Below are 23,849 nucleotides of genomic sequence, written 5' to 3'. Positions count from 1 at the left end.
GATCACATGAGCAGGAGTATGATCTATTCAGATCTGTGTCTCGTTCTGTGTTAAATCAGTTAAGCTTGTTATCGCTTTCAATTCAGGTGGCTTAGGTGAACTTGTCTCACCATTTTAACTGATGTATCAAATTGTGAATGTATTCTGATTTCTGACTATGTTTTGGTTGCTGAATGTGCTATTTTGCTGAGGAATCTCAATTTCAGTCATACTACTGATGAGTGATGAGTTTTGAATAGGGTGATGCGGAATTACTGAGATCATCAGTGTTTATGGTATATCCTTGTATGATGCGCATCTGAACATGCATCAAGCATCATGGCAATAATAGTACGCAGCAAAAAATAGTACTCTTGTTGATCACGAATGCACTCGCAATGAACTGCAGGCTGTTGTGCAGGCTACAGTACATTTGAAACTGCAGGCCGGTTTGCAATGAAAATGCCATACACGAAGTGAGCTGCAGACTACAGCATGGTGTCAGCCCGGGACGGCAGCCTCTTGAAGAAGTTGCCGGCAGCCGACGGCATGCTGCTCCTGAACCGCGGGTGGCGGAGCACGTACAGCCCGGCGACGAGCGCCACGACCCGGATCGGCGTGACATAAAACACGACGGCGGCGACGAGGCAGAACGCCGTGAACATCGCCGTGGCCCTCGGGTCCCTCCACGCAAGCAGCGACCGCACCCGCTCCCCCTGCGTCGCCACGTCCCCGACCACCGCCTGGATCCGCCCGGCCACGCTCCGCAGCCGGTCGTACCGCACGCGCACCACGGCGTTGGGTCTCGACGTCGGGAACGTGTCCAGCTCCTCGTCGAGCTCGTCGGGGTGCGCCGCCTCGGCGCACGAGAGCCTCGCGTCCATGTGCGGCGGCCGGCGCGGGCGGCGCCGGTAGTTCCAGAGGCCCGCGGCGGACATGTACAGGAACACGGTCGGCAGGATGAGCTCCGGGAAGCACGCCAGGGTCACGAACAAGACGTGCGTGAGCACCGTCGTCGCCGGGTTCCTCCAGCGGCACACGTCGGCGAGCCACCGCGCCGCGCCGGCCGCGCCGGAGAGCAGCGCCGTGGCGCGGAGGAAGTTGGCCTTGCTCCGCCGGATGCTCCACGCGTGCGAGTCCGCGTCCAGCATGTACTCCACCACCTCCCGGCGCAGCGGCGGCTCGGCGCGGCTCAGCCTCGCCGCCACGATGCCCGCCGCCTGCCGCCGCAGGCTGTCCAGCTGCTGGACGGTGAACGGGTGGGCGTAGTGCATCTTGGGGAGGAAGGGCTGGCCGTAGAGGTGCACGACGCTGCCGAGGGATAGGCAAGTGAGGCGCACTGCGAGGCAGAGCTCGCCGTTCTTGCGCAGACCGGACGCGTGCAGCGTGACGAGCGGGTGCGCGTTTGTGTACACCCTGTCCATCTCCAGCGTCGAGAGGCGGATCCTGACCTTGCCGATCCTCTGGTCCCTGACGGCGCCGGCGCCGGCGGCGGTGGCGTCGCTGCCGAGGTGGCAGTTGTCGAACACGGCGAGCGTGAGCACCGTGCACGGGTCGTAGACCTCCCACGTGTACTGCTCGTTCCACCGGGGACTGCACGAGTCCACGACGGTGCGCGTGCGCACCCACTTGTGCCCGTACTTGGCGACGCAGTACGCGTCGGTCACGCCCCGGCCGTGGACGGTCTTCGCCGGGGTGAGCCCCTGAGCGCCGAGGACGCCGACCTCCAGCACGCCGACCGGCGGGCGCCACAGCTGCCGCGCAGTCGGGCGCGTGTCACTGGCGTACATGGTCGGCTCCTCCATGACGTGGTACGCGCCCTCGATGCACGCGCGGAGCTGCACGCGGCCGGCGAAGACGGCCTCCGGCGGCGGTCGCACCGGCCGTCCGAATGGCTCCAGGCTGAACCACAGCGCCTGGACCTGGCGGCGATCCATCCGCTTCTCGAAGACGGTGAGCGGCAGCACGGCGCGCCCGATGATCTCGTCCTTCCCGGGGTGCGCGCGGGCCTCGATGATGAGCACCGCGGGGTCGTCGAACGGCTCCGCCACGGCGAACACCAGCTCCTCGTTCCACGCCAGGCTCGTCGGGCTCCTCGCGATGCAGGGCCTGGTCCTGAGCACCACGCCGCCGACCTGCACCTTGGCGAAGACCTCGGCGTGACGGCCTTTGTCAGCGACGCCGCCGGCACCGAGCGGCACGACGTCCTGAGCCTCGAGCACGCTTACCCGGAGGTACCACAGCTTCGGCGTCACGTACACCTTGCCCCGCGTGCTCTGCACCGCCGCCGCGCCGTTGCCCCCGCGGACCGGCGCGGCGTCGGTGTGCCACGCGTCCGCGAACACCTCGTCCGCCTGCGTGCCGACCCAGACGGCGAGCATGACCTCACCGCTCGCCGCCATCTTCCCGCCTGCCCCCTCGAGGCGGTACCACTGCGGCGCGAGCGGGCTGTCCGGCGGCACGCGCATGGGCGCCTCGGCGATGTCGAACGCGACCCTGCCGACGCAGCCCTCCCTGTCCCTGACGAGCACCTCGAGCGCCATGGCCTGGACGCGGTCCCTGGAGAAGGCGAACACCTGGTTCCACTCTGGGTTGGCCTTCCCCTCGAGATGCCGCGTCGCGCCGCGGTGGCTGCCGACGCGCAGCTCGACGTAGGGGCAGCACCCGCCGGTGACCGCGCTCGCCGGGAGGCCGCGCGCCTTGACGACGCGCACGTACAGGTAATGCATCGTCTCCACGAGGTCGTAGGCGCTCGCCAGCCTCTCCCCGGAGCCAAGGCCACCCAGCCACCCGGCTCCGGCGCCATGTGGGCTTGCGCTTCTGCTGGCACCGGCCGGCCACTGCTCCCTGGCCTGGGGCACAGGCGCCGCCGCGTCCTTGGCGGCCTTGTGATCCTCCACTCTCACTGGCGGCGCCTGGGCGCGGAACACATTCGGGTACGCCATGATCGGAGAGGTCGGCAGAGACAGTGGCACGGGGCGTTGGCTCTCAACGTGTCCGCCTGTCAGGTAGGTGGTCGGCTTCCCCGTCGCCGGCAAGGGAAGGCGTGCAAGGTGGCACGAAGCAGGCAATGGACTGTACAGACACTTGCAGAATCTTGACGCAATTGTGGATACGGGAGTAAAGCTGAGGTCATGTGATTCGAGTCGAGGTGCGTCACGACGAGTTGGTGGGGGTGCATCTGCCTGGATTTGAATAGGACCTAGGAAGAGGAGTGTTGGTGAAGACTCCTGAGATCGTTCTCAGGAAACTGCCTGTATACGCAGCTGCTTTTCTGTATCATGTATTCCTGGTCAGGTAACTAGTTTAAGAGGATGAAAGACTCATGGCAATTTTGATGAAAGTAGTTGAAACAACCATTCTCAACATCTCTGATAGTCATGTTTTCCTCCCGGAAGACTTACCTGTGGAAATTATCAAAAGAAATATATACTGTCAGGTTTGGAACTGAAGTGTTCAGAGTTTTTTTAAAGGAAGTATTCAGAGCTAGCTTAGCTCAAAAATATATAGTATGTACACAGACCATAAATCATTAACTTGGTTTATACGGGAATTACACTACAAGATGCACTGTCGCTCTTTAATATCGTACATATGAGAAAAAATAAATCACAACACAATTTTCTTTGATCCAGGAGAATTTTCTTTTCTTTTTTTGAAGTAACCAAGAGATTTTTCTCGGCTGGGTATTACACACTCCCTCCGTTCCAAAATATAACTACGTCTAGAGTTCAAAATTTGTTCCAAAATACAGCTACGTACGTTTGAGTTGACAACTCTGATTGAATGGATGAATGGACAAAAATAACCCTATGGCAATCAATTGTCTTGTGGTTCTGACTGTCAATAAATGGCAGCATGCACGATACCTTTTATTTGTGTGGAGACATATAAGGAAGGTATAATTACCACACAAAAAACACATGCGCACGAATGGACAGGTTTAATGAAGGACATATTAGACATTTTAGCATTCTTCTTAATATGTCTTAAAAAGGCTAAATGTAGCTATTTTTTAGGACGGAGGCAGTACTAAGCTACATGATGGAACCAAGAGGGGGGAAAGGGCAAAGTGTGTACTTGTGTTGAAAGCAAAAGCAATTCAGAGCCTTTGGGGGGCCAGGTTTGCTTTAACCAAAGAAGCCCCTTTATTTTACTCTATTTTATTTTTTTCACACTGGAGCTTTATTCTCCTCGTTGCAATTGAAGTATTTTGACCGGCGGCAATGGAATAGTGCTGTGGGCTTAGGCCGTTTACCTTTTGCTTACTCCTGCTGGACAAGTCCCAGCTCAATGTAGGGTCTACTGCTTCCTTCAGAAATCAGACCTGAATGTTCAGGAAGAAAAAACTAATGTGATATCGAGGCCTTTTGAACTTTGCTGGTCCCTTGGTTTCTTTCTCGATACTTCATCCATTGCTTTCTTTTGTTCTCATTTTGCTCATTGCCCTGAGTTTAGTATGCTTGCTTTGCCAAAGGTTGCATGCTTCCACTAGACATTTCCTTTACTTGGCTAATTCATGATCATGAGGACTAGACACTATTATAGTGCTGAACGACGACCAGCTAGGCTCTACCATGTGAATCAGAACAAAATCCCCTTTAACTCGAGAATTTACGAAGTGTAGTGCCAAGTCATACGAACTCTGCTATTTTTTCGTTTGTAATTCAAAGCTGTTTTTGCGATGAATTCATGAGAATGGTAAACGGGTTATGATTGAAACTGGAAGGCGCCTTTAAGCTTTTGTGACGGGGAAACACGAGGAGCCGAAGATGAAAGAAAAAATGAACCAAAATTATAATTCCGAAAGAGAAACATGAAGTCGACTGAGCTGAGTTCGTGTTTGTATTGCTTCAGTTGTTGGTCTATGACTGAAGAACAACACAGAAGAATACCTAGCAGAGTAGCAGAGCTCCTCGTGTCGTGCTGCTCTGCTCCTTTCCGCGGCTTCGGTGGCGCCGGGTGGACATGGAGGGCGGGCGGCGGCGGCCGCATATCGCTTGTTCGGTCGTGAAGCGCTTCTGGCGGGGTGCGGCGGTTGGGCGGCGGCCGGCGGGGGCCAACGAGCCGCCGGGGCTAAAGTGCAAAAATCGACCGGAATAAAAGTATTTTAGGGTGCTAATGTAAAACATTGGATCGCGATTAATAGTCACGATCCAAATTAGGGTCCTATTTGTAAAGTTTTGGATCGCGATTAATAGTCGCGATCCAAATTAGGGTTGTATTTGTAAAAATATAGGGCTAATTTGTAAATATCGGCTGCCGTCGGCGCCCGCCGCAGCTTCAACATGGAGATCCTCCGGGTTCCGGCGGCGTCGCTCCTCAGGGGCTCAGGGCCTCGGCAAGTGTTTCAACCGTGGATCCAGCCAATCCTCACACTCTATGCGCGTCCGTTCCGCTGTCGCGCGCGCATCGGCATTTGTGGCGGTGGAGCGCATGCGGAGCCGCTGATGGGGACGGCGAGCGGCCAACGTTGATGTGGGTGCGCCGCGCTGTCGCCGGATCCCGATACCATCCAGCTCCTCTCCGACCCTCTGATGGGTGTAAAGCTCGCACCGACGAGGCGACGACCGAGCTCCTCGTGCAGGCATAGCTCGGAGAGCACGCGGCGCACCACAAGCTCGATGATTGCCTGACACATTTCTCTTCATGTAAGTTATGCGTGAATGCATTTCAGTTCACAAAATTGCAAGGACTAGCTACCGATTTTACTGTTTCTGTTTCAAAACGTTTCCTCACTTCAGCAGCAGTCCAGCAGATTTTAGTACATTATTGTCTGAACCTAAGAGCTAGTCTCAATTCTCGTATGTGTATGTCATATGTAGTAGATATAGCCTGTGGTGACAAATTTATTCATACTCAACTTTGCCATTTTGCGGCGTTCATGGAATCATGGTTGTCTTCATGTTGTTCTCGTTTCTATTAAACTGAGTGTGGTGCCATTGTTAAATCGTCTCGAGTACTACTTTATGAATATGGAGAATTCAGAGATCTCATTCTGCACTAATTTTGATGGCGTGTCATATCAATAATTCTTCATATTCATCATGAAAGAATATAGATTTAAGTAATGCAACATCTTGGCCTAGGAACATATAGAGGATTCTCATAGTTTTGTCAAGGATATGCTTTGCTAATAGCATGCCAAGAACTGGTGTGTTTTTTTGGCTTACCTTCACTGAAACAAGAAACTCTCTGTGGATGGTTTATTGGATTTCATAAGTGCTCGTAGAAGAGTAGGGGAATATTGCTTTGCTTTAGCAGAACCCTTCCAAGGCAAAACACTGAATTCTACCTTTTCCACATTTATTTACTATACTCAGAAGAGTGCATTACCTGTTTGAGTCCAGCTTATTTGTGTTTTGCCTAACTATATCACCAAGCTGGCATTTGTCCAAAATCTGACCAAAAGAAGGGTAGAAAAGAACAGATTTCTGATAAGATGCTGGAAGAAGAGTGTCTTCCCCCTAATCCTACTCCTTTTGGTAAGTTTCCTGTTCCTATTCTGTTCTATATTTACATATTTCTTTAGACTGCGAATTACGACCAGGTTGCACTTGCTGTTAATACAAAAAATTTGCCTCGGGTTTAAGATTATATGAGAAGTCTCAAGCGTAACTTTGCAACTATACATTAGGTGCAATTTTACTTGGTGGCACATGGACTCTTGATAGATAAGCACAAATGCACAATCACTAGCATGAAACTCTACCAGGACATACTGTTACCAAAATTTGAATTTGTTTGCAGAAGTTATTGTGATTCATGACTTTTTGTAACATGGACAATGACAAGAACACTAACAAGTGTGTCTATTCATCTGGCAAATGTGGCACGATGGTCTGGAAGGAATATGTTGACCTGAACGCGTTGTGCATGGTTGCACATTCAGAATTTGACGAGACTACAGTAATAATGCCTTCATGGCAACCTTGATTCTCAATTACATATTGCCATTTCCATTTAATTTCCACTTCGTGGTTATCACTAATAAGTTTATAAAAACTAGGGTGATGCAATCAGTTCTTTTCCCATCAAGTCTACTAACAGTGGTGGTTTTGTAAGTGTAGGGTTTGAGCCAAGGGAAAGATCTCCCAGAAAAGGAAGGAAATTATTCCTCAAAATGGTGCGCATGATGTCGATAAGTTGGACAATGTAACTGAGATGCGGGCCTACTCATCTTCTGGGGAAATCCAAATCCTTCACGTTAACATGCTCGTGCTCCGGGTCGCAGATTGATCCACGTACACTTCAGCTGTCTCATGTACATTGTCCAACCAATCTGCGGTCTGGAGAATCTCTTTGCCTTCTTCGAAATGCATTACATATGTTCCTAACCCTGCTGAATGAATATGTGTGCTGCGCTCCATTGCTCATCCTCAAATTCAGTTTTGATGCCATGAAAATATCCAGATATATTTTGTCGAAGAATGGGCGCTGTAAATACTCTGCAGCATGCAGCAAGTGTACATTAGTGGCCAGCTATATGATTGATTGGTTCATCGACTCACTTCTATGCCAAAAGTTGTGGTTTGGAATTTAGTTACTTTCAAGGATTCTGGTCTTTCTCCATTGATGGGAGCCTAGCTTTTCTGGAAATGACTAGTGCATTTGCATGGATCATGAAAAAACCACACCTAGAAACATGGGAAATTTTGCTGAATGAGAATGTAATATGATATGTAAACCGAAACGAAAAGAAAGAAAACGAATATGAGAGCCGCGCAAAATTGGAACACGTCAGTGGTAGTGTTACAAAACTTTGTACAGAGTTTCATTTGATGGGTCGGCCATCAGTTGCAAACTTGCAATACACAAAAAGCTTGCGGGGGGGGAATTTTGTGGGCCGCACTTGTTGTTGATGGGCCTAACTAGGCCGTTGGTTTCATTCCGCCGCCGCCGCCGCCACGCGTTGTTGCAACCAGCCCACCTCCATTTTCCTGTAACCGTCCACTCAAAAATGTCGTCCCGGGTGTGTCTTTTTTACCTTAGCTGTGTGCAGGTTTTTGTGGTTAAAATCTATTTTTGCAACGACCACTTAAGAAAATAAATGGGTTACAATTTAAGCTTTGCTAGAATTTTGCATTACATGGATGCAACCGGAGGGCTGCACAAGAACACATGACTAGAACATAGTGACTTGGGCCGTGAACAACAAGACGATCTCTATAGCTAAAAAAAGTAAAACCGGGGGAAACCGCGGCTCGTCATCCCTAAGGGTGACCGGGCAGACCGCCGCCGCCACACCTATAGCCCTCCCCTTCTCCATCCCTCCACCTCGCCGCTGCCTGAGCGCACTGCAAGAAGCCCGTGCGGGCACAAGGACGGCTGCTGGGGGCCTCCTCCCACAAATCCCTTCCTTTCTCAAGCATTCTTCCTCCAACAGATGACAACCATGGCCGAGCACACTGTGGTGGCTGCAAGCAGCCCTGCAGGTCACCGACGGTTAGATCCGCGTCCTACATAGCAGGATCTAGCATTTCCCCACGCCGTCTAGCGACCTACCTACTAGCTACCGTCGTCGCCGTCCTCGAGGGCGATAGCGCCACCATGGAGTGAGGGTGGGGTTCCGACGGTTTGAAGTTTCCCCATATGCCCCCTCAGTTCCGTTGGAGCAAAGGACTTCGACGACAGCTTGCTGCTGCGACATCCTGCGGTGGGGACGGGCTTCCCCCAACTCCTCGGGGGTGGCTGTCGTGGAGCTCATTCCGGTGTTGCTCGGTGGCGCCGAGTGGGGGCAGCATGGCTGATGCGGCAACAACATGCGCTGCCATGCCGGCGGCTCGCTGCGTCCGTGTAACACCTGCTATTTAGTCATCAAAGTAATTCTGAAGAAATAGAAGCAATTCATGAAGAAAAGGAGAAGAAATTGGCTAAAAATCAAATTCGGGTCAAATTTGACCGAAATTTGAATTTTGAATTCGAAATTCAGAAAAATTTGGCAAAAATATGGAATGGAAGTATAAGAGTGATTAGAACTTGAAGATCAAGATTGGGGACAAGATCTGGTCCTAAATACCTCAAGAAGATCAAAGAAAGAAATTAAAACCGAAATGTACTATTCACCATCCGACAATAAGAATTTCAGAAAATCAGCACCAGAGTCCATTTTGAAAATTAATTTCTGACAAATTTTCCAAATAAGTGGACCAATACAACTATACAGTGATGAAGTATGAACTTTGGACAAATAGATTCGGGTGTTGTTGATCAGGAACAGTAAAGGGAACAAATTCAAAATTTAGCTCAAAGTCAGCACTTTGTCACAGTAAACTGAATTGCTGAATCTGTCTAAGTCTGAAACAGCAATAGGTAGCTAAGTTTGGAGCCGATTTCAGAAGAATGTAGAACAAAAGTTGTGAGTGTTTATGAGCAAAATGGAATCCCTGATGGTTGTATAGTGTAATTAGTTTGTAGTTGGACTTAAAGGAAGGGATTTGGACCACTGAAATTATTTACAAAGTTGGGTAAGTGACCATGACCAAGTGACTGACGAACTGAATCGGAGTTCAATGAAGTTCAGTTACTTGAGGGCAAACATTTTGAAATTGCCAACAAATGGATGATAATCTCGGGCAAGAGTTTAAATATGAGTTGTAGAGCTCGAGTTTATCTACAACTTTGCTTAAGTGACTTGTGGACCGTCGGATTCAAAATCAGCCGTGGTGAAGCTCTGAACTTCGGGTGTCAGAAACAAAAGAGGGGGGGGGGTGACAGAGCCGCGCCCGACGTGTTGCCGCCGGCGTTCTCGGTCGACCACCAGCGCAGCAGCTACGCCACCTCCTCACCACGCAAGCCTAGCACTAGGCCACAGTGTCGCCCATGCGCGCGGTAAGTCTTTCGTATATCTACCGCTCCCGCCGCCGCCCTTTTTATCGCCTGTTTTTCTACCGCCGCCGCCCTCTCTGTCAAGCCACCGCCGCCAACCAAATTCCACTACCACACCTTACCTCCCGTCGATTCCTCTCACTCACTCCTCCACAGATACCCCAGCTACACCCCGGTCAACTTGTTGCCCAGCATCCTTGCCGGAGTACCCGTACTCGCCGTCGTTTCCGTCTGCCACCGCCGCACCTCCTGCTCACGGTGAGCACCTCCTTGCCATCGTTTTTGTTCTGTATGGGTAGTCGTAGGCGAGTCCTGGGGGCACTAGGAAGCCATAGAGGGAGTTGTCGGGGTAGGCCGAGCCGTCGTCGTGCTTAGCCACGACCGGCCGTAGGCGCCGCCGCCCGCCGCCGTGGAGGGAATGGCTCCGGCCATCTCCCGGGGAGCTGTCACCGCGCACGGGTGTGCTAGTGCATGGGGATGCTTCCCCGGCCTAGCCCCGTCGCCGGTAGGGTGCCTGCCAGCGAACCGCACCGCCCCTGTCGCGCCCGGTTTTTGGCGGGAGGAGGAAGAAGGTGCTGGTGCCACGGGCCCGCGCGTCAGAGAAGAAAGAGAGAAGGGAGGCCGGTCAGGCGCGGGCGTCAGTTGGGCCGGAGTCCCGGAGGCCCAGGTGCTGGTGCGGTCGGCCGTTGGAGAAAAAGGCCGGAGGCCCAGGGGTCCAGCAGGCCGGCCTTGCAGGGGAAGAGGAGAAGGAAAGATGGGTCGTCGGGCCGTCGCCGGTTGGAGAAAAGAAAAAGAAAACGAAGATGGCCCAGTAGGCCCAGTAGAAGGTTGAGTAGGCCGGCGGGTGAGATGAATAGGAGAAGGGGGTGGGTCCGAGCCGCGGGCCCAGCGTAAGAGAGAGGGGGTAGAGTAGGGACGCGTGAGAAAAGTAGACCGGGGGTTTTTCGGGAAAAAGTTAGATTTCCTTTGTAGAATAAATAGTTTAAATCCGAATCTCACCATTTAAATCACAGAAATTTCTAGGGATGTCCAAAATTAGTGAAACCAATTTTGTTAGGCTTATTTTATTTTCCTTTATGCATTAAATTTTTTATACCCTAGGAAAATAATAAAAATTTGGGTATTTATTTAATGCCTTTCTTTTAAGGTATTTAAATAAATACTTAATCTTTATTAAATGCATAAAATATGGAATAACATTTTCATAATCACAAATTATTGTTAACTCATAGGAAATTAGGTTTCAAGATTAGAAAATAATTATAATGTCTTCTAAAAATAAAAGAAAAAGCCCTAAGTAAGGATAGTTAAGGAAATTAACTTGTGGGCTAATCTTTCCGGGTTTTTATGTGTTGGCTTGCAACTTTATCATGATAAATTGTATAGTCCTTGTTGGCTTGCAACTTTATCATGAAGGAAAGTTGTATAGTCTTGTATTCAAAAAGTTGCATTCCTAACCCCTGCATATGCTTTGTCATAGACACCGAAGCACCAAAGGGAGATTTCTCGGGATTTTTAGAAGAATCTCCGGAGTTTAAAGAAGTCTTTGAATTGGTTCCCTACGAGGCCAACCCTTCATACAGTGCTAACTTTTTTAGCGAACAAGGCAAGCCCCGGTGCATTATACCTATTATTTTGGAGTCGATATTTCATGTGTCCAATTATCGGTTATTTGTTATATGTATGCACTAAGTCTAGGAGTTGCTTGAAACCCATTCTTGTGCATTATCATACCTTGCTTTAAGGACATCTTTGCCACTTGTTCAAAACATTTAGTAAATAACCCAAATCTAGAATATGCTTAGTTGCCTAAGTAATTGGTTTACCAAACCTTAAGGTGAATATTGAGTCATGCATGTTATTTTATGGAAAGATAACTTGGAAATTAAGAAGCGGACAGAAGCTAAGGATATAGTTCTGTCTGCTAGATTAATTTGGTTAAGGCCCGATTCGTTGTCTTAACCTTTGATCAAGTGAAAGACATCTGATCACTTACTGGGTATGGGACCAGTAAAGCCTAGTAGATTAGTAAACCCTCTGATCGGGAATATTTCGTACCCGCGCTTGACGTGCTGGAGATTGGCAGGGGCGTAGCCTGAAACTCACATGGTGATCAGGCTAGACGTGGGGTCCCATGTGGGGGTGCGTCCCTGGGTCCGGGTAGTCTTATTCCCAATCATTGGATTTGCTAATCGAAAAGTCGTTATGTACGACCTGGACAGTCGTATATAGCTGGTGATCAGGGTACTCTCCTGCAGGATGTAATTTGATCCGGATCGCCGCAATTCTCGGTTATGAATGCACTTGATCACTATTGAGCATCGTAATATAAATTCATGAATGATATATCTTTCCACTAATGTTTTGGTGTATGGCTTAATACCTTGTTGTTGCAATTAATCTTTTGTCATCATTTAGAATGGTTAGGTAATAACTTAACAAAATAAAATACAAAGCTAAGGTCTCACTCTTAGTAAGCTCTTTTGCCAAAAATGTGTCAGCCAAGCACACTGAAAAAGCTATCATATAGTTCCAAGAAAAACTACTATATTGGTTAGTCGGGTAAGCCTTGCTGAGTACCTCGTACTCAGGGTTATCCCTTGTGGTTATTTTCAGAGGCACCGCAGGAATCCACCGAGGAGGAAGCTCCGAAAAACTAGGGTATTGTTATGAGTCTCACAATACCCTTAGAAGAAATCTTAAATGCTCATCTTCCACCTGAACCGTTTATGTTTAAAATCCTAGAACCTCTGTCTAACCTGCACTGTTAAGTTTATTTCAAACTATGTCTTGTAATAACTCGTACCTCGTGTATGTATGTAAAAATGTAATATTTGTTGATGCTTTCCCATCGCGGAAACAATCCTGATGTATGGCTATGAGACATGACGTGGATCATTCGAGGAGTCCTAGGGACACTCGACGGACGATCGGACTTATACTGTTTTAAGTGTGTTTCGGATAATTGCTGCATCGGCAGCGATTAGGCGCATTTAAACCAGTTTAAGTTGGACGGTTCCGCCACAGTCCGTTAGGGTGTGGCTGCTGCTATGTACCTGCAGCAATCGGTCAGCCCCGGTGATGCCGGCGAGGTCTTGGCGGCTAGCCTATGGTGGGTGCTGGGCGAAAGCTTTGCCTAGCATAATGCCAAGGCTGGCAATGGTGATGCCTTGGGGCATCATCTTCCTTCTTGAAGGCGTCGTCGTAGCACCCTTGCTCCAATTTCGCTCGGGGGGACTTTGGGTGTAAACCCATTTTCAATCTTCCAATTCAGCGATGGCGGCGTGTGTTCGACGTCGTCCCCGCATCACTTTGGAGATCCCCTCCTGCCGCTTCTCGGGACCGCTCATGGTGATGCTCGTTCTCTTATTCTGCATCATCCATCCATACACTTCTTCTATCGGCGGATAATGGTTTTCGACTTCTATCGTGGTTTGGTGAGTGTTCCCCATTTGGCACCTCTACTAGTGCCATCAAATCTTATGCCGGGTGGTGTTTCCACCTCTACTACCATTCCCCTCGAGGTTTCCTCCCCTTGTACGGCGTTGTGTGGTAGCACGTGGAGTCCAGATGTGCAGCGAATGATGTTAATGTCAGCTTCAAGGGAGGTCCTCTGTCCAGCGCGTTTTGATTTGCTTGCTTCCTGCCACCTTTGGTCCCCATTTCGTTGGCCTGACTCTTAGATGGAGGGTGACAACAAAGGACGTAGTTATGAGGGGTGGATGGATATGCAATGGCCATGATGTACCTGGTGAGCATGTTGTTCAATGGTGACTCAAATCGGGAATCGATGGTTCTTCAGCCTGAATCATGGCCTGTTATTTGAAGTGTCTGTGTGAGTATGTATTATGTTTCTACGTTATGTTGTACTCTGGTTGTAAACCTCTCGTGTTTTTTATTGCTAAAAATCTTGTACCGGTTTTGACGTAAGCTTACAAGGGCTACCATCCACTGCAGGAAAACAAGAAAGGAAAATGAGGCACCTAACAGGAAAAATGGGAAGAATCAGATTAATGCCAAAGAACAAAAACATAAGAGCAAGAGAGCATGATCCTAACTGATTTCAGTTATGGGTCTTAACACTCTTACGCCTGAAGGACATGGTTAGAGAAAACATTTGACAGTAGAAGCTTATGAATCATGACCAAACTTGTTGTGACATAAAACTCCATACAAGCAGCCACAACAGAGAACATTCAGACACTGGTGGCTATGGTGATATTGCAGAACAGAAGAAAATTCAAGATTTCATCCGTTCGACCACCCACTGGGATACACAGAAAAGTAAGCATAATTATACAAGACTACAACAGTAGCATGGACCATATCACACCTCACAATAGCAGCTGCAAATCCTACAAACTCAAGCAGAAAGCCAATAGCCCGATATTCTTTGGTCCTCGAGAAGAGAACCAGGAATGCCCATAGGCATCACATCATGCCATGGCAAGTGTTGGAAGAAGAGCAGCAGTGGCAGAGCATTGGCACGTTTGGCTAGCAGCTATGGAAGCAGCAGACAAAGTGAAGGAGGACAAGCCTAAGGTGGACTTTCTCCCCTCCCCAACCATGAATTACAGCCGCGAATTCATCGCATGGACATGAGATTGCGCCTCTGGGTGGCCCTTCTAGAGGCCTGAGCAGCCTTTGGTGTTCGCTTCAGGTTTCTCCTCACCAACCTCTCTATCTTCTCTATTGAGGTGGACAGTTTCTTTTCGTCAATGCCAGCAACGGCAGGATCCATGGGTTTGGATGGAGTCTTCGATGAGCTTTCCGCTGGCGAGGAAGACACCTTCAGATTATCACCAGCCAAGACAGTTGCAGGGCTTGCAACAGTTTCTCTTTCAGTTGAGCCAGAACCAGAGGCAACTGCCATGGAAGCTTCAGCGCTGTGAGGTGCATCCTGCTCTGCTTGTCCTGGAGTAGTCACGTTTACGGATTGCGGAGACTGCTCAGGCCTTTGGCTTTGCTGCTGAGCAGCAGCAATCCTTAAACGGCTTCTCTGAATAGCCTGCATGCTAGTCAGTCAGAATAAGATTGCAGCTATCAAGGGGCAAAGACGTAAGCTGAATGCGTAGTTCAGAATCTTGTAATGAACTAATAATGCAGGAATGAGCTTTAGGATGCCTTAACAAATGAACCAGAATATTGACAAAACAGTAATGACAGCTAAGTGAACAATTTAACTTTCGTGATGACATATATAAATATGTGCAAAAAAGGTAAGTGTACCAGAGGAATCTCTAAGCAGATGACATGTGCACTTTAAAATGCAGATCCGCTTGTAAAAGGTAAGGTTGATTAAAAGTAAGCCAGTCCACCCAGCAAATGGACATTCAGAATATAGTTGGAAGTCCAGCTATATGGGCAATATTTCAGAAGCATTTTAATTTTGGACATACAAATTGTACATTGCACAGTAATAAGATGGAAAGCACAAGGTGATGAAGTATAGCTTGTACTCCATTTTGACTGGTGCCAATTTGGTCAGCTTGTTGAGTCAAATATTCTCACTAGATTCATCAGAATATCCCAAAAATTAAAGGACACCTGAAAGTAGGAAATTGTATGGCAGATTTATCATCCCCCATTAAATACTTGCTATTGACAGTACTATATGGTTTTAACTTCACTACATAAACAAAACAAAGAAATGTTTTCAAAAGGATCGATGACAGCATTCAGAAGCTGAAGTCCTTATCAGATGGTATCAGGCACAATAACTTTAAATGATGAACCAGTACCACTGGCATCCTTTTTACTCTATCTCGCACTCAACATAGGTCGTGGGCTCATGTCTCTGGAACTATGGGTATGCTGAAGTTAACAGGGGACTAATCTGGTAGGATTCCAGTGATCACCATAAGAAACGAAGAATGCTACAATTTCTATTTTAGTACTGTTCAAGTAAAAATTCCTTAGTACAATTTGTTAGTAAAAGCGCATCACTGCAGTCCAGTAAGGCAAATGAATAACTGTGCTGAAATCCCGCAAGCCCACTTTGGCGACAACTGTACTCTGATTTACAATCAGCAGGTCAACTACAATTGCAAATCTTCGAATGGTTCAACATCTCACATCATCGCAGCAATGGAATACTGTCCGTTACCTTTGCAATTGCCGTGATGTCACGGAGCGGCGTCCTGGGATACCATTCAGGAAGCGGGCTCCTCCTCTTCTTCGGCGTGGCCCTCAAGGCCCAAACCGGCAGCAGGTTCTCCTTGTTCCTCGAGGGCGAAATATACCGCCGCGCCAGCGGCTTCCGGATGCCTCTCGCTGCCAGGGATCCCGGCGAGGCCACCCTCCTGATGAAGAACCCGCCGCCGCCAGCCCCGCCGGAGAGGTCGGCGAGGGCCGCCCTCCTGCCGTCCGTGGACTCGGGCATCTCGGGGGCCCTGCATGACGCACACAGCGGGGGAGAGACATATTGGTGAGATGAGAAGCCAGTAAACGCATCAAAAAGTGGAGAAGGGGGCCAGCGGCGAATAGCGGCCGCTGGGACGGGGACGCGGGCGGAGGCGAAGGCGCGGCGGCGGGTGGTGGACCAAATCCGGCGACGGCGGTGAGGTCCGGAGGTCGCGGGATGGGAGTAAGAGACGGGCGCCCTGGACGGCGCTGACTGACCTGACGGCGGCGCGGCGGGCGACCGAAGCTTCCGAAAGCCCCCGCGCCCCTCCCTCCCTCCCACCCTCCGGCGACCAAGGCAGCAACCCAAAGTTTCTCCCTTTCCTCACTTGCCTGGCCCAAATCTCTGCTCCGGCTCCGGCTCCGGCCGCTGATCCTAGAGCTTCACCATTGCAAAAAAAAAAAAGAACCTTGAATCACATCAGAACACCAAGGAATGGGAGGGAAAAGGGGTCTAAAATCCCGAAATTTCTCACAGTTTGCTCGGCCTGAAATCCAATCTGGGCGCCTGGCGGGCGGAAGGGTGTGGTTCCGCCCCGGTGGTGGCGGCTCTGGTTCAAAAAGGAAGAAATCCGAATCGAAAATGCGAGACGCGCGGGATGCCGAAATTTTGCGCCAGAGCTCGAAATTTTCCTGGTACGCGCGGGCTTTAGCCGCCCTGAGTGTTTTTCGGTTCGAAATTTTGAAACGCTGGCATTTTGCTCCTGCACTGGCTGCACATGCGTCACGTGCACCTGGGTCTGGGCCCTGCCCCGCGCGCGCGCGCTCTCTCTCTCTCTCACGGAAACAACACCCCCCCCCCCCCCCCCCCCCGGGTCTCTTTTCTTTTTCCCCGAGAGGGGAATTGTATTAAAACCGAAATTAAGTTTTCTTTTTCCAAAAGCTAAATCAAATCACAGCGCCTCGAAACATTGACGTAAGTATTGCTTGACCTGGAGCTTCACCGAGTTTCGGAGGAACTCCTCCGTTCATTTTAGTTTTTTAGATGCATAGTTTATATTATTCGCTTAGATATAGTATATGCCTAGATACATAATAATATCCATAAACTAAAAAGATAAAAGACCTACAATTTGGAGGAGTATATAAGATGCTTAGGACAAGATAATTAGTTTAATTCTTAGTGTTGCATATTTAAAAACACAAGGAATATATTTTAATGTTTTCGTCAAACCTTTTGATCTTGGACCAATAGTTATTTCATCTATTTGAAATATTAGTCCTTTCGTTTTTGTCAAGTCAAACCTCTCTAAATTTGATAAAAATTATAGAAAAATATATAAATATTCACCATAAAAATAAATACACTACTAAAACATAATTCATGTTAAATTTGATGAAACTAATTTTATGTTGTTACTTTTTTCTATAAATTTGATTAAAATTAGATACGTTTGACGTAGCTCAAAACTAAAGTGACAGGTAAGTTTCCATGTGATGCCAATTTTATGGTGTCATGATATCGTATATAAGAGTGAGAACGTGACGTACCGGATCAAACCGTGCATTATAAAACAAGAAAATGAGCAGGTAGTAAATTGCATAATTCTCTTCATTAAGTGTTAACATAATTTAGCATTGAATTTTAACTGCCATCAGTATATGACTCATTAGTGAAATAGCTTTCATGATTGTTAAACTATAAAAATGTGTATTCTCATTGCATATATGGGTAAAGACACGGCTTGTATCAAATCACGTACATCACGACCGTTTGACAAATTATATTTAGTAGATATTTATATCAAACAGTGTTCTATGCTGGTTGTCACTTGTCAGTAAAAAGCTAGTTGTACTACTTCGGCACGGAAGAACAAGATGTATAATCACCAAACACAAAACACGTTAGATAACTTCTGCAATATATGATTAGGAGTGATTTGGGGAGCATAAAGCTTACGTTCATCCTCCAATCCAGTGCCACTTTTTGACTACGCATCGCACTAGCATTTTCTACATTATTTAATCATCAGAAGGATGCGGATCTTGCCTTTAACGAAAATTTACAAAACCACACTAAGATTCCAGGCAACGTCGGGCCACAATGAACCCAAGAAGGGTAGTGACAGGAAAAGAAAAGGTCAGGTCGACTGTTCCCACCGCAAGCTCGGTCTTCTACTGTTCATGGTCGCGTTTTGTGAATGCGATCAGGTGGCAGGAACAGAATTGAACTTGGAATTGTAGAACTGGAATTGGGTCAGGCTGGATGTGGCTGTTGGGACGCTCCTGGAATCGGAATTGGAATTCAACCACGTTTCCGGCTGGATTGGGTTACACCTAGGAGATGGCCTCAACGATTCCGAGTTTCGGACCCATGGCCCTCTGATTTGGAACACCCGACTCAACGCAGCCACCTTGCGAGTTCGTGAATCGTGACCAGTGTCGGACTTCGCCGTCGAACGCCACCGGCGCCGGACTCCGACACCGAGGGTAGGGACGAGCCTGCTCCTTACTCTACGTCGATAGGCTGCTAGCATTTACGTCGGCAGGATCCTAAGTGAGTTGGGCTCTTGAGCTGCCTGCGAACTGCCTGTAGTTGATTAGAAAATTGCCTGATCAGGATCCAAAGGAGAAATGCAATTGAGCTCTTGAGCACGGAAGACAAGCAGCACTGGAGTGGGGAAAGGACTTATAGACTTCTAGTTGCAAAGCTTCGCCATTTATGCCCAGGCAGGTGGAGCCAGCAGCCTGGCAGTCGATTTGCTCGGCCTGGCGTCCGGCAGACAGCACGGGCGAGGCAAGTTCCAGGCAGTGCTCAGGACTGCGACCAGGCAGATTCCAGGCAGTGCCCTAGACCCAGGCAACATGTCCAGTGTTGGAGCGTCCCAGCATGTTCGTCGATCCTGTACACCCAGATGAACACCGAGCAGGCACACTGGTCGTTCACCGCGTCCCAGCACCGGTCATGGCGTGCCCTTATGTACAGGCTTCCGTGCAGGTGCTCACAATAGAAAACAATTTCAAACATTTGCAGAGTTAAGGCTTTTCCAAGACTCGATTGAGATCCCATTTGCAAATACTAAAACAAGTTCAGCATCCTAATATCACTGAAGCAACTCCCAAACAACCAGGAAACTGATTTTGTTATCAGCTGGAAAGCAAACTTTCCTCCACACACATGTATTTTGTTATCAGCTGGAAATGCTAGATTGAAGTTGCATAAAGAAACCAAAACATGCTGACTTACATAATTCTGCTTAATTTATAAGCGCATCCTACACTCTGGTTGCATGAAAACGTCTAGTTGTCCTTCGGTGGACGGCAAAATTAGAGCAACTGAGCATCAGCAGTTTAGCACCTCCGTGATTCATACTAGCTAACATTCTACTTGAGATTTTGGGACTTGTCCTCAATGGCTCACTTATGCGTCATTTTCTGTTTTTCTTCCATCGCCGTCGGCGCTCGCAATCTTGTCGTTCAAGAAGAACCAGCAGACTGGCCCTCGTGCTGGACACGGTGCTCCGGCAGCCAACGGATGCAGAGTGGATGTTCTGGTGGCCATGTCGAACACCATAGGCTCAAACCTCGACTGCTCGTCGATCCAGTACACGCAGTTGGGCCTCACCCCTGACGCGTCCTCTGGTCGCAGCACCACAGGGTAGTTCTTGCCGACGAACACCGAGCAGCCTCCCAGGTCGCTCACCGCGTCCCAGCACGGCCGCCGCTTGGGGTCGTACTTGAGGACGAAGACCTCGTCTTTCGCCATGCTGAACCTGCCACCTTCCGGCGTCATCGAAGAGACTGCGACGGTGGTGTTCCGCCACACTTGGTACAGGGTACCGCCGGAGAGGAAGATATTCTTGGCGCCGGTGAGCTTGCACGCGGCGTCGTAGGGCGGGGCGAAGAGGCCGGCGCGCTGGGCCTCTGAGTGTAAGGGCGAGACCCTCGGCCTTCGCCGCCGGCAGCCGGGGACGTGGAACACGTGCACGTCTCCATACCTGGTGACAGAGTAGACCTTGCCGCCGCCGCCGGCGGCGGCGCCGTCGTAGGCCAGGTCGACGAGCTGGTCGCGCTGCTCTGCCATGGAGACGTCCATGACCGTCCACTTCATGTCCCGTGCCTTGGCGTAGGCGAGCCTGCGCGGGCCGCAGATCGCCACGGCGGTGTAGTCGTCGGGCGCGGGGTTCGGCGCTAACACGACCTTGAGCACCGGCTGATCGTCGCCGTTCCTCAGCGGGAAGAGGTGGAACCGGGGGCTTCCCCGGCGAGAGGGTTCAGGAGGAAGACCCCCTGGGGTCGACGGCGATCCAGCCGTTGCTCGAGCCGACGAGTTCGCCGCCAGTGGGAACCTCGGAGAGGTGGAACGAGCGGCCCGCCGTGAGGAACGAAGCGGACACGAGCTGGCCGGGCTGGACCTGGCGGTGGCGGGGAGCGTCGAAACCGGAAACGGTGAGGAGCAAAGGGGTCGGTGGCGGGAGGGCGGAGCGCCACGCCGTGCAGACGCCGCGGACGCAGGAGTAGGACTCTAACGGGAGGCCGAAGCCATCGCTGCTGATGAAGCGGAGGAGATCCGGTGGAAGAGTCGCCCAAGGCCCGGACGACGCCATGGCGGCGGGCAACCAACAGATCGAGTTTTGGATACCTGGGAAAGGAAACTCGGGAACTTTTACAGTCCAATGTATATCTAGTCTACTTTTGCACTTCGTATGCGTGTCAGTTTCTAGCACCTTTCAGAGTCCTTGACTCTCGTCCACTCGCATAAGAGTTCCTTGTCCAATTAACATGGTTATCAGGTTTGTTTGTTCTATGTGTAAACGATTCTACGTTTTTTAGTTGCTCAGAAAAATAGCGTTCAAATGCATGATTTCAATTTTTAAGGGAAAGTCGCAAAAAAAGAGCACATGCATGCACAAGCACACACAATTTGATGACCTTTCAAATTCCCTTGGCAGCGTTGGCCTCTAATATGACTCTGTTGCTCCAGCATGAATCAGATGCCATTTATTACATATATATGGAGCATTGCAATTTCAGTCCAAGAGCAACAATTTATACCAAAAAATGCCACACGCATGCACAATATCGTTGGACAAGATCAAGAAGAGTAAGATGATTTGTTACAATCGTGTGGTCGAGGAGAATTACATGATCGACCTAGAGCTACAGCCTACAGCGCTACACACTGAAGGCTTAACTGAAAACTACATGAATTTTCAAATGACTAAATAGTCCAAGCCATGTTGAGCAAAAAGGTTGTCTTCGCCCACCAAATCATATCAATCTTAATGCACCACTCATGTAGTTAATTTGGCCTATTTATATCTTTCTCCAGCATAGCCGAGCCAAACTTGGGACAAATAGCCCATTTGGCATGTATACTGGCAAATTTTGATCAGTTGTTTTGCTCAATCTTGTCATTTTGAGATACAAGAACTACAATTATGATGTGGCTAATTGTTGATTTCAGACGGAAATCTGCTCAGAACTCTTGGTTCAAGTTGTGAAAATAATGCAGAAACTATCAAGAAGCTTAAAATGATAAATGATGAAGTAAAGGAAGGGCTAATTGCAGAACTGAAATATGTTAGCCTGCTCCTTGCAGCTTCTTGCGGCTAAGGCTCCCAGCCATTCGGCTGCCCCAAGTAGCATCATCTGCAGCCCAGCAGCTCGATGATTTGTGCACCACGGTGCCGTTCAAATAAGCAGTAGCTGGATGTAGCTGCTGTAGCAACTGTCTCCAGCACTACCGAGCAACATCTGTAAACTCTAGCAAATGTCTGGTTGAAATAGTTTCTTTCGTGAGCTCTTTTACGGTACATAATACTAGACTATACTAATGTTCAAAAAGGGTTAATATAAAAATATAGTAGTATTACGTACCGTAAAAGAGCTCTTCTTTCATTTGCTTCATTTGCTAGTTCAACCTTTCTTCTACTGGAATACAAGCTACGATTGAGGTATGTATGGTAGTAACAGTAGGGGCACCTGGTTTAACTAGTCATATCCTTTTCTCAAAAATATGCCCCTACTGTTACTTGCGATGGTTGCAGATCAAGAACCACCGGTGGTGCTATGAAGTGCTAGTGAGCACATCCATCTAAGACATAAGGATTGATTCGCTTGCTGATCTCCTTGCGATGTTTGTAATATTTCTAAAAAATTAGAAATATTAAATTGAGTGAAATTTCAAAAAAATAAACTTTTTGTTTGAATTGTGTGCTCATTTGAAAATGGAAGATAAATTCTTCTCTCATCTAGAAATTCCCGAATAAATTAAATCTCAAATTAATTTCAAAACATGTGTGCTAGTTGATTTGGCTCTTTTTTATTTTATTTGGCTCTCAAATATGTGTGTGTTTGAATTTTGAATCTAATTTAAAATTCAAACTACAAAACAAAATCCAAACCTAAAACTAACCTAACATCTAACCCCAGTCCGGCCCGACGCCAAACTGGCCTGACCCGCCAGCCGCCCGCCTAGCCTCACCGCCTGGGCCAGCAAGCCAGCCCGCTACGGTAGCCCAGCTAGCCCGCCAGCCTGCCAACACCACCGCTCCCCCTCTATTTCTCTCGCTGACGCGCTGGGTCCGTTCGTCAGCCGACACTACTCCCCTTTCTTCCTCCTCGCGCCGTACGCCTCACGCACGCGGCGTGCGGGGGCGACGGGGCGAGCTCGCCACGCTAGCGCACACTACGTGGCTGCGTGCGCACCCTTGACTCCTTCCAGAGTCTTCCGTCACGGGGAAAGCCTCGCTTTACCCTTGCCTCGTGCCTCCAAACCCTAGCGCCGAGCCGCTAGATGGCCGCCACGCCATGCCCCAGCGCGCCTGTCGAGGATCGACAGCGCGCAGCCCTTGGCGCGCTGCCCCACTGTCTTAGCCCCGGCCAGCAGCCTCTCCTCGCCATTCCACACCACTCAGGGCTTTTCCCCTTTTCGCTGCCAGCCGATCGAGAGAAGAGGGAGAGAAGGAGGAGAAGAGAAGGAGGGAGGAATAAGAAGGGCCGCTGCCGCCGGGGTGCTGCTCCGCCGAGGGAAGGAGCCGGAGCCGCTCGTCGCCACCATGCCGTCGAGGGGACTGCGAGCCGCCATCGTCACACCGAGGAGATCCGCGAGCTCGTCGCTGTCTTCATCAAGCAGTCTATTCTATATTTCTGTATTGGATTTGTACTATCTAAGATAAGAACTCGCACGTGATAGCCTTCCTAGGGTTATCACGGAGGTGCGTAGACTTGAATTCTTAGAAATGGGAATTCGATCCGTTTTAGCTGGTATCATTGCCATACTTGATCGTAGGACGATCCCTAGCAATGAACGTTAGTCTAGGAAGCCTAACTATCCTTGAACTGAGTACATATACTCCTTGACTGTTATACAACTCCTTGAACAATTATTATTATTACCTTGATTTCTCTAGCTTATCTGACTTACTAACAACCCTAACAATGTTTTTCAGATGTCGACCGAGGAGTGGCACCCGTTCACCAGAGGGGTGTGCTTTGGAGGCTTTTGTGCTCTGCTTAATGATGGCCTAGAGAGAGCCAGAGTCTACACCCAGGACGTGTGCTACAAGGGCCGCATGAAGGGCATCATGGAGACCATGCCCACCGAGGTGAAGTTGATTGTGCTCGCCGACCCCAAGGTACGAGAGTTTGACAAGGTCGCAATGCACGCGTTCGAGATATCCGTGATAGAGGCTCAC

At 49.3% G+C, this 23,849-nt stretch overlaps 2 protein-coding genes across 2 annotated transcripts; both read right to left on the bottom strand.

Annotated features, from left to right (window-relative positions):
- Window positions 1-344: 344 nt before the first annotated feature.
- Window positions 345-3,169, bottom strand: LOC101776026 (FT-interacting protein 1). The gene has a single exon (XM_022828669.1). The coding sequence runs from the start codon at window positions 2,922-2,924 to the stop codon at window positions 468-470; it is 2,457 nt and encodes an 818-aa protein (XP_022684404.1). The 5' UTR covers window positions 2,925-3,169; the 3' UTR covers window positions 345-467.
- A 10,769-nt stretch (window positions 3,170-13,938) lies between these two features.
- LOC101776286 (protein POLYCHOME) lies at window positions 13,939-16,858 on the bottom strand. Its single transcript, XM_004975879.3, has 4 exons — window positions 16,686-16,858; window positions 16,429-16,591; window positions 15,914-16,199; window positions 13,939-14,815 (listed from the first exon to the last, which is right to left on the bottom strand). The coding sequence occupies exons 3-4, from the start codon at window positions 16,187-16,189 to the stop codon at window positions 14,393-14,395; spliced, it is 699 nt and encodes a 232-aa protein (XP_004975936.1). The 5' UTR covers window positions 16,190-16,199; window positions 16,429-16,591; window positions 16,686-16,858; the 3' UTR covers window positions 13,939-14,392.
- Window positions 16,859-23,849: the final 6,991 nt, after the last annotated feature.

Source organism: Setaria italica, chromosome VII, assembly GCF_000263155.2.
Source record: "Setaria italica strain Yugu1 chromosome VII, Setaria_italica_v2.0, whole genome shotgun sequence".
Taxonomy (NCBI): Eukaryota; Viridiplantae; Streptophyta; class Magnoliopsida; order Poales; family Poaceae; genus Setaria; species Setaria italica.
This window is presented reverse-complemented; position numbering and strand designations above follow the sequence as displayed.

What these genes read in the sequence shown, in the direction of transcription:
- LOC101776026 (XM_022828669.1), bottom strand. Translation starts at nt 2,924, where the DNA reads ATGGCGTACCCGAATGTGTTCCGCGCCCAGGCGCCGCCAGTGAGAGTG.
- LOC101776286 (XM_004975879.3), bottom strand. Translation starts at nt 16,189, where the DNA reads ATGCCCGAGTCCACGGACGGCAGGAGGGCGGCCCTCGCCGACCTCTCC. An exon ending in ACATCACGGCAATTGCAAAG is followed by an intron (nt 14,816 to 15,913) that starts GTAACGGACAGT and finishes ACTAGCATGCAG; the next exon opens with GCTATTCAGAGAAGCCGTTT.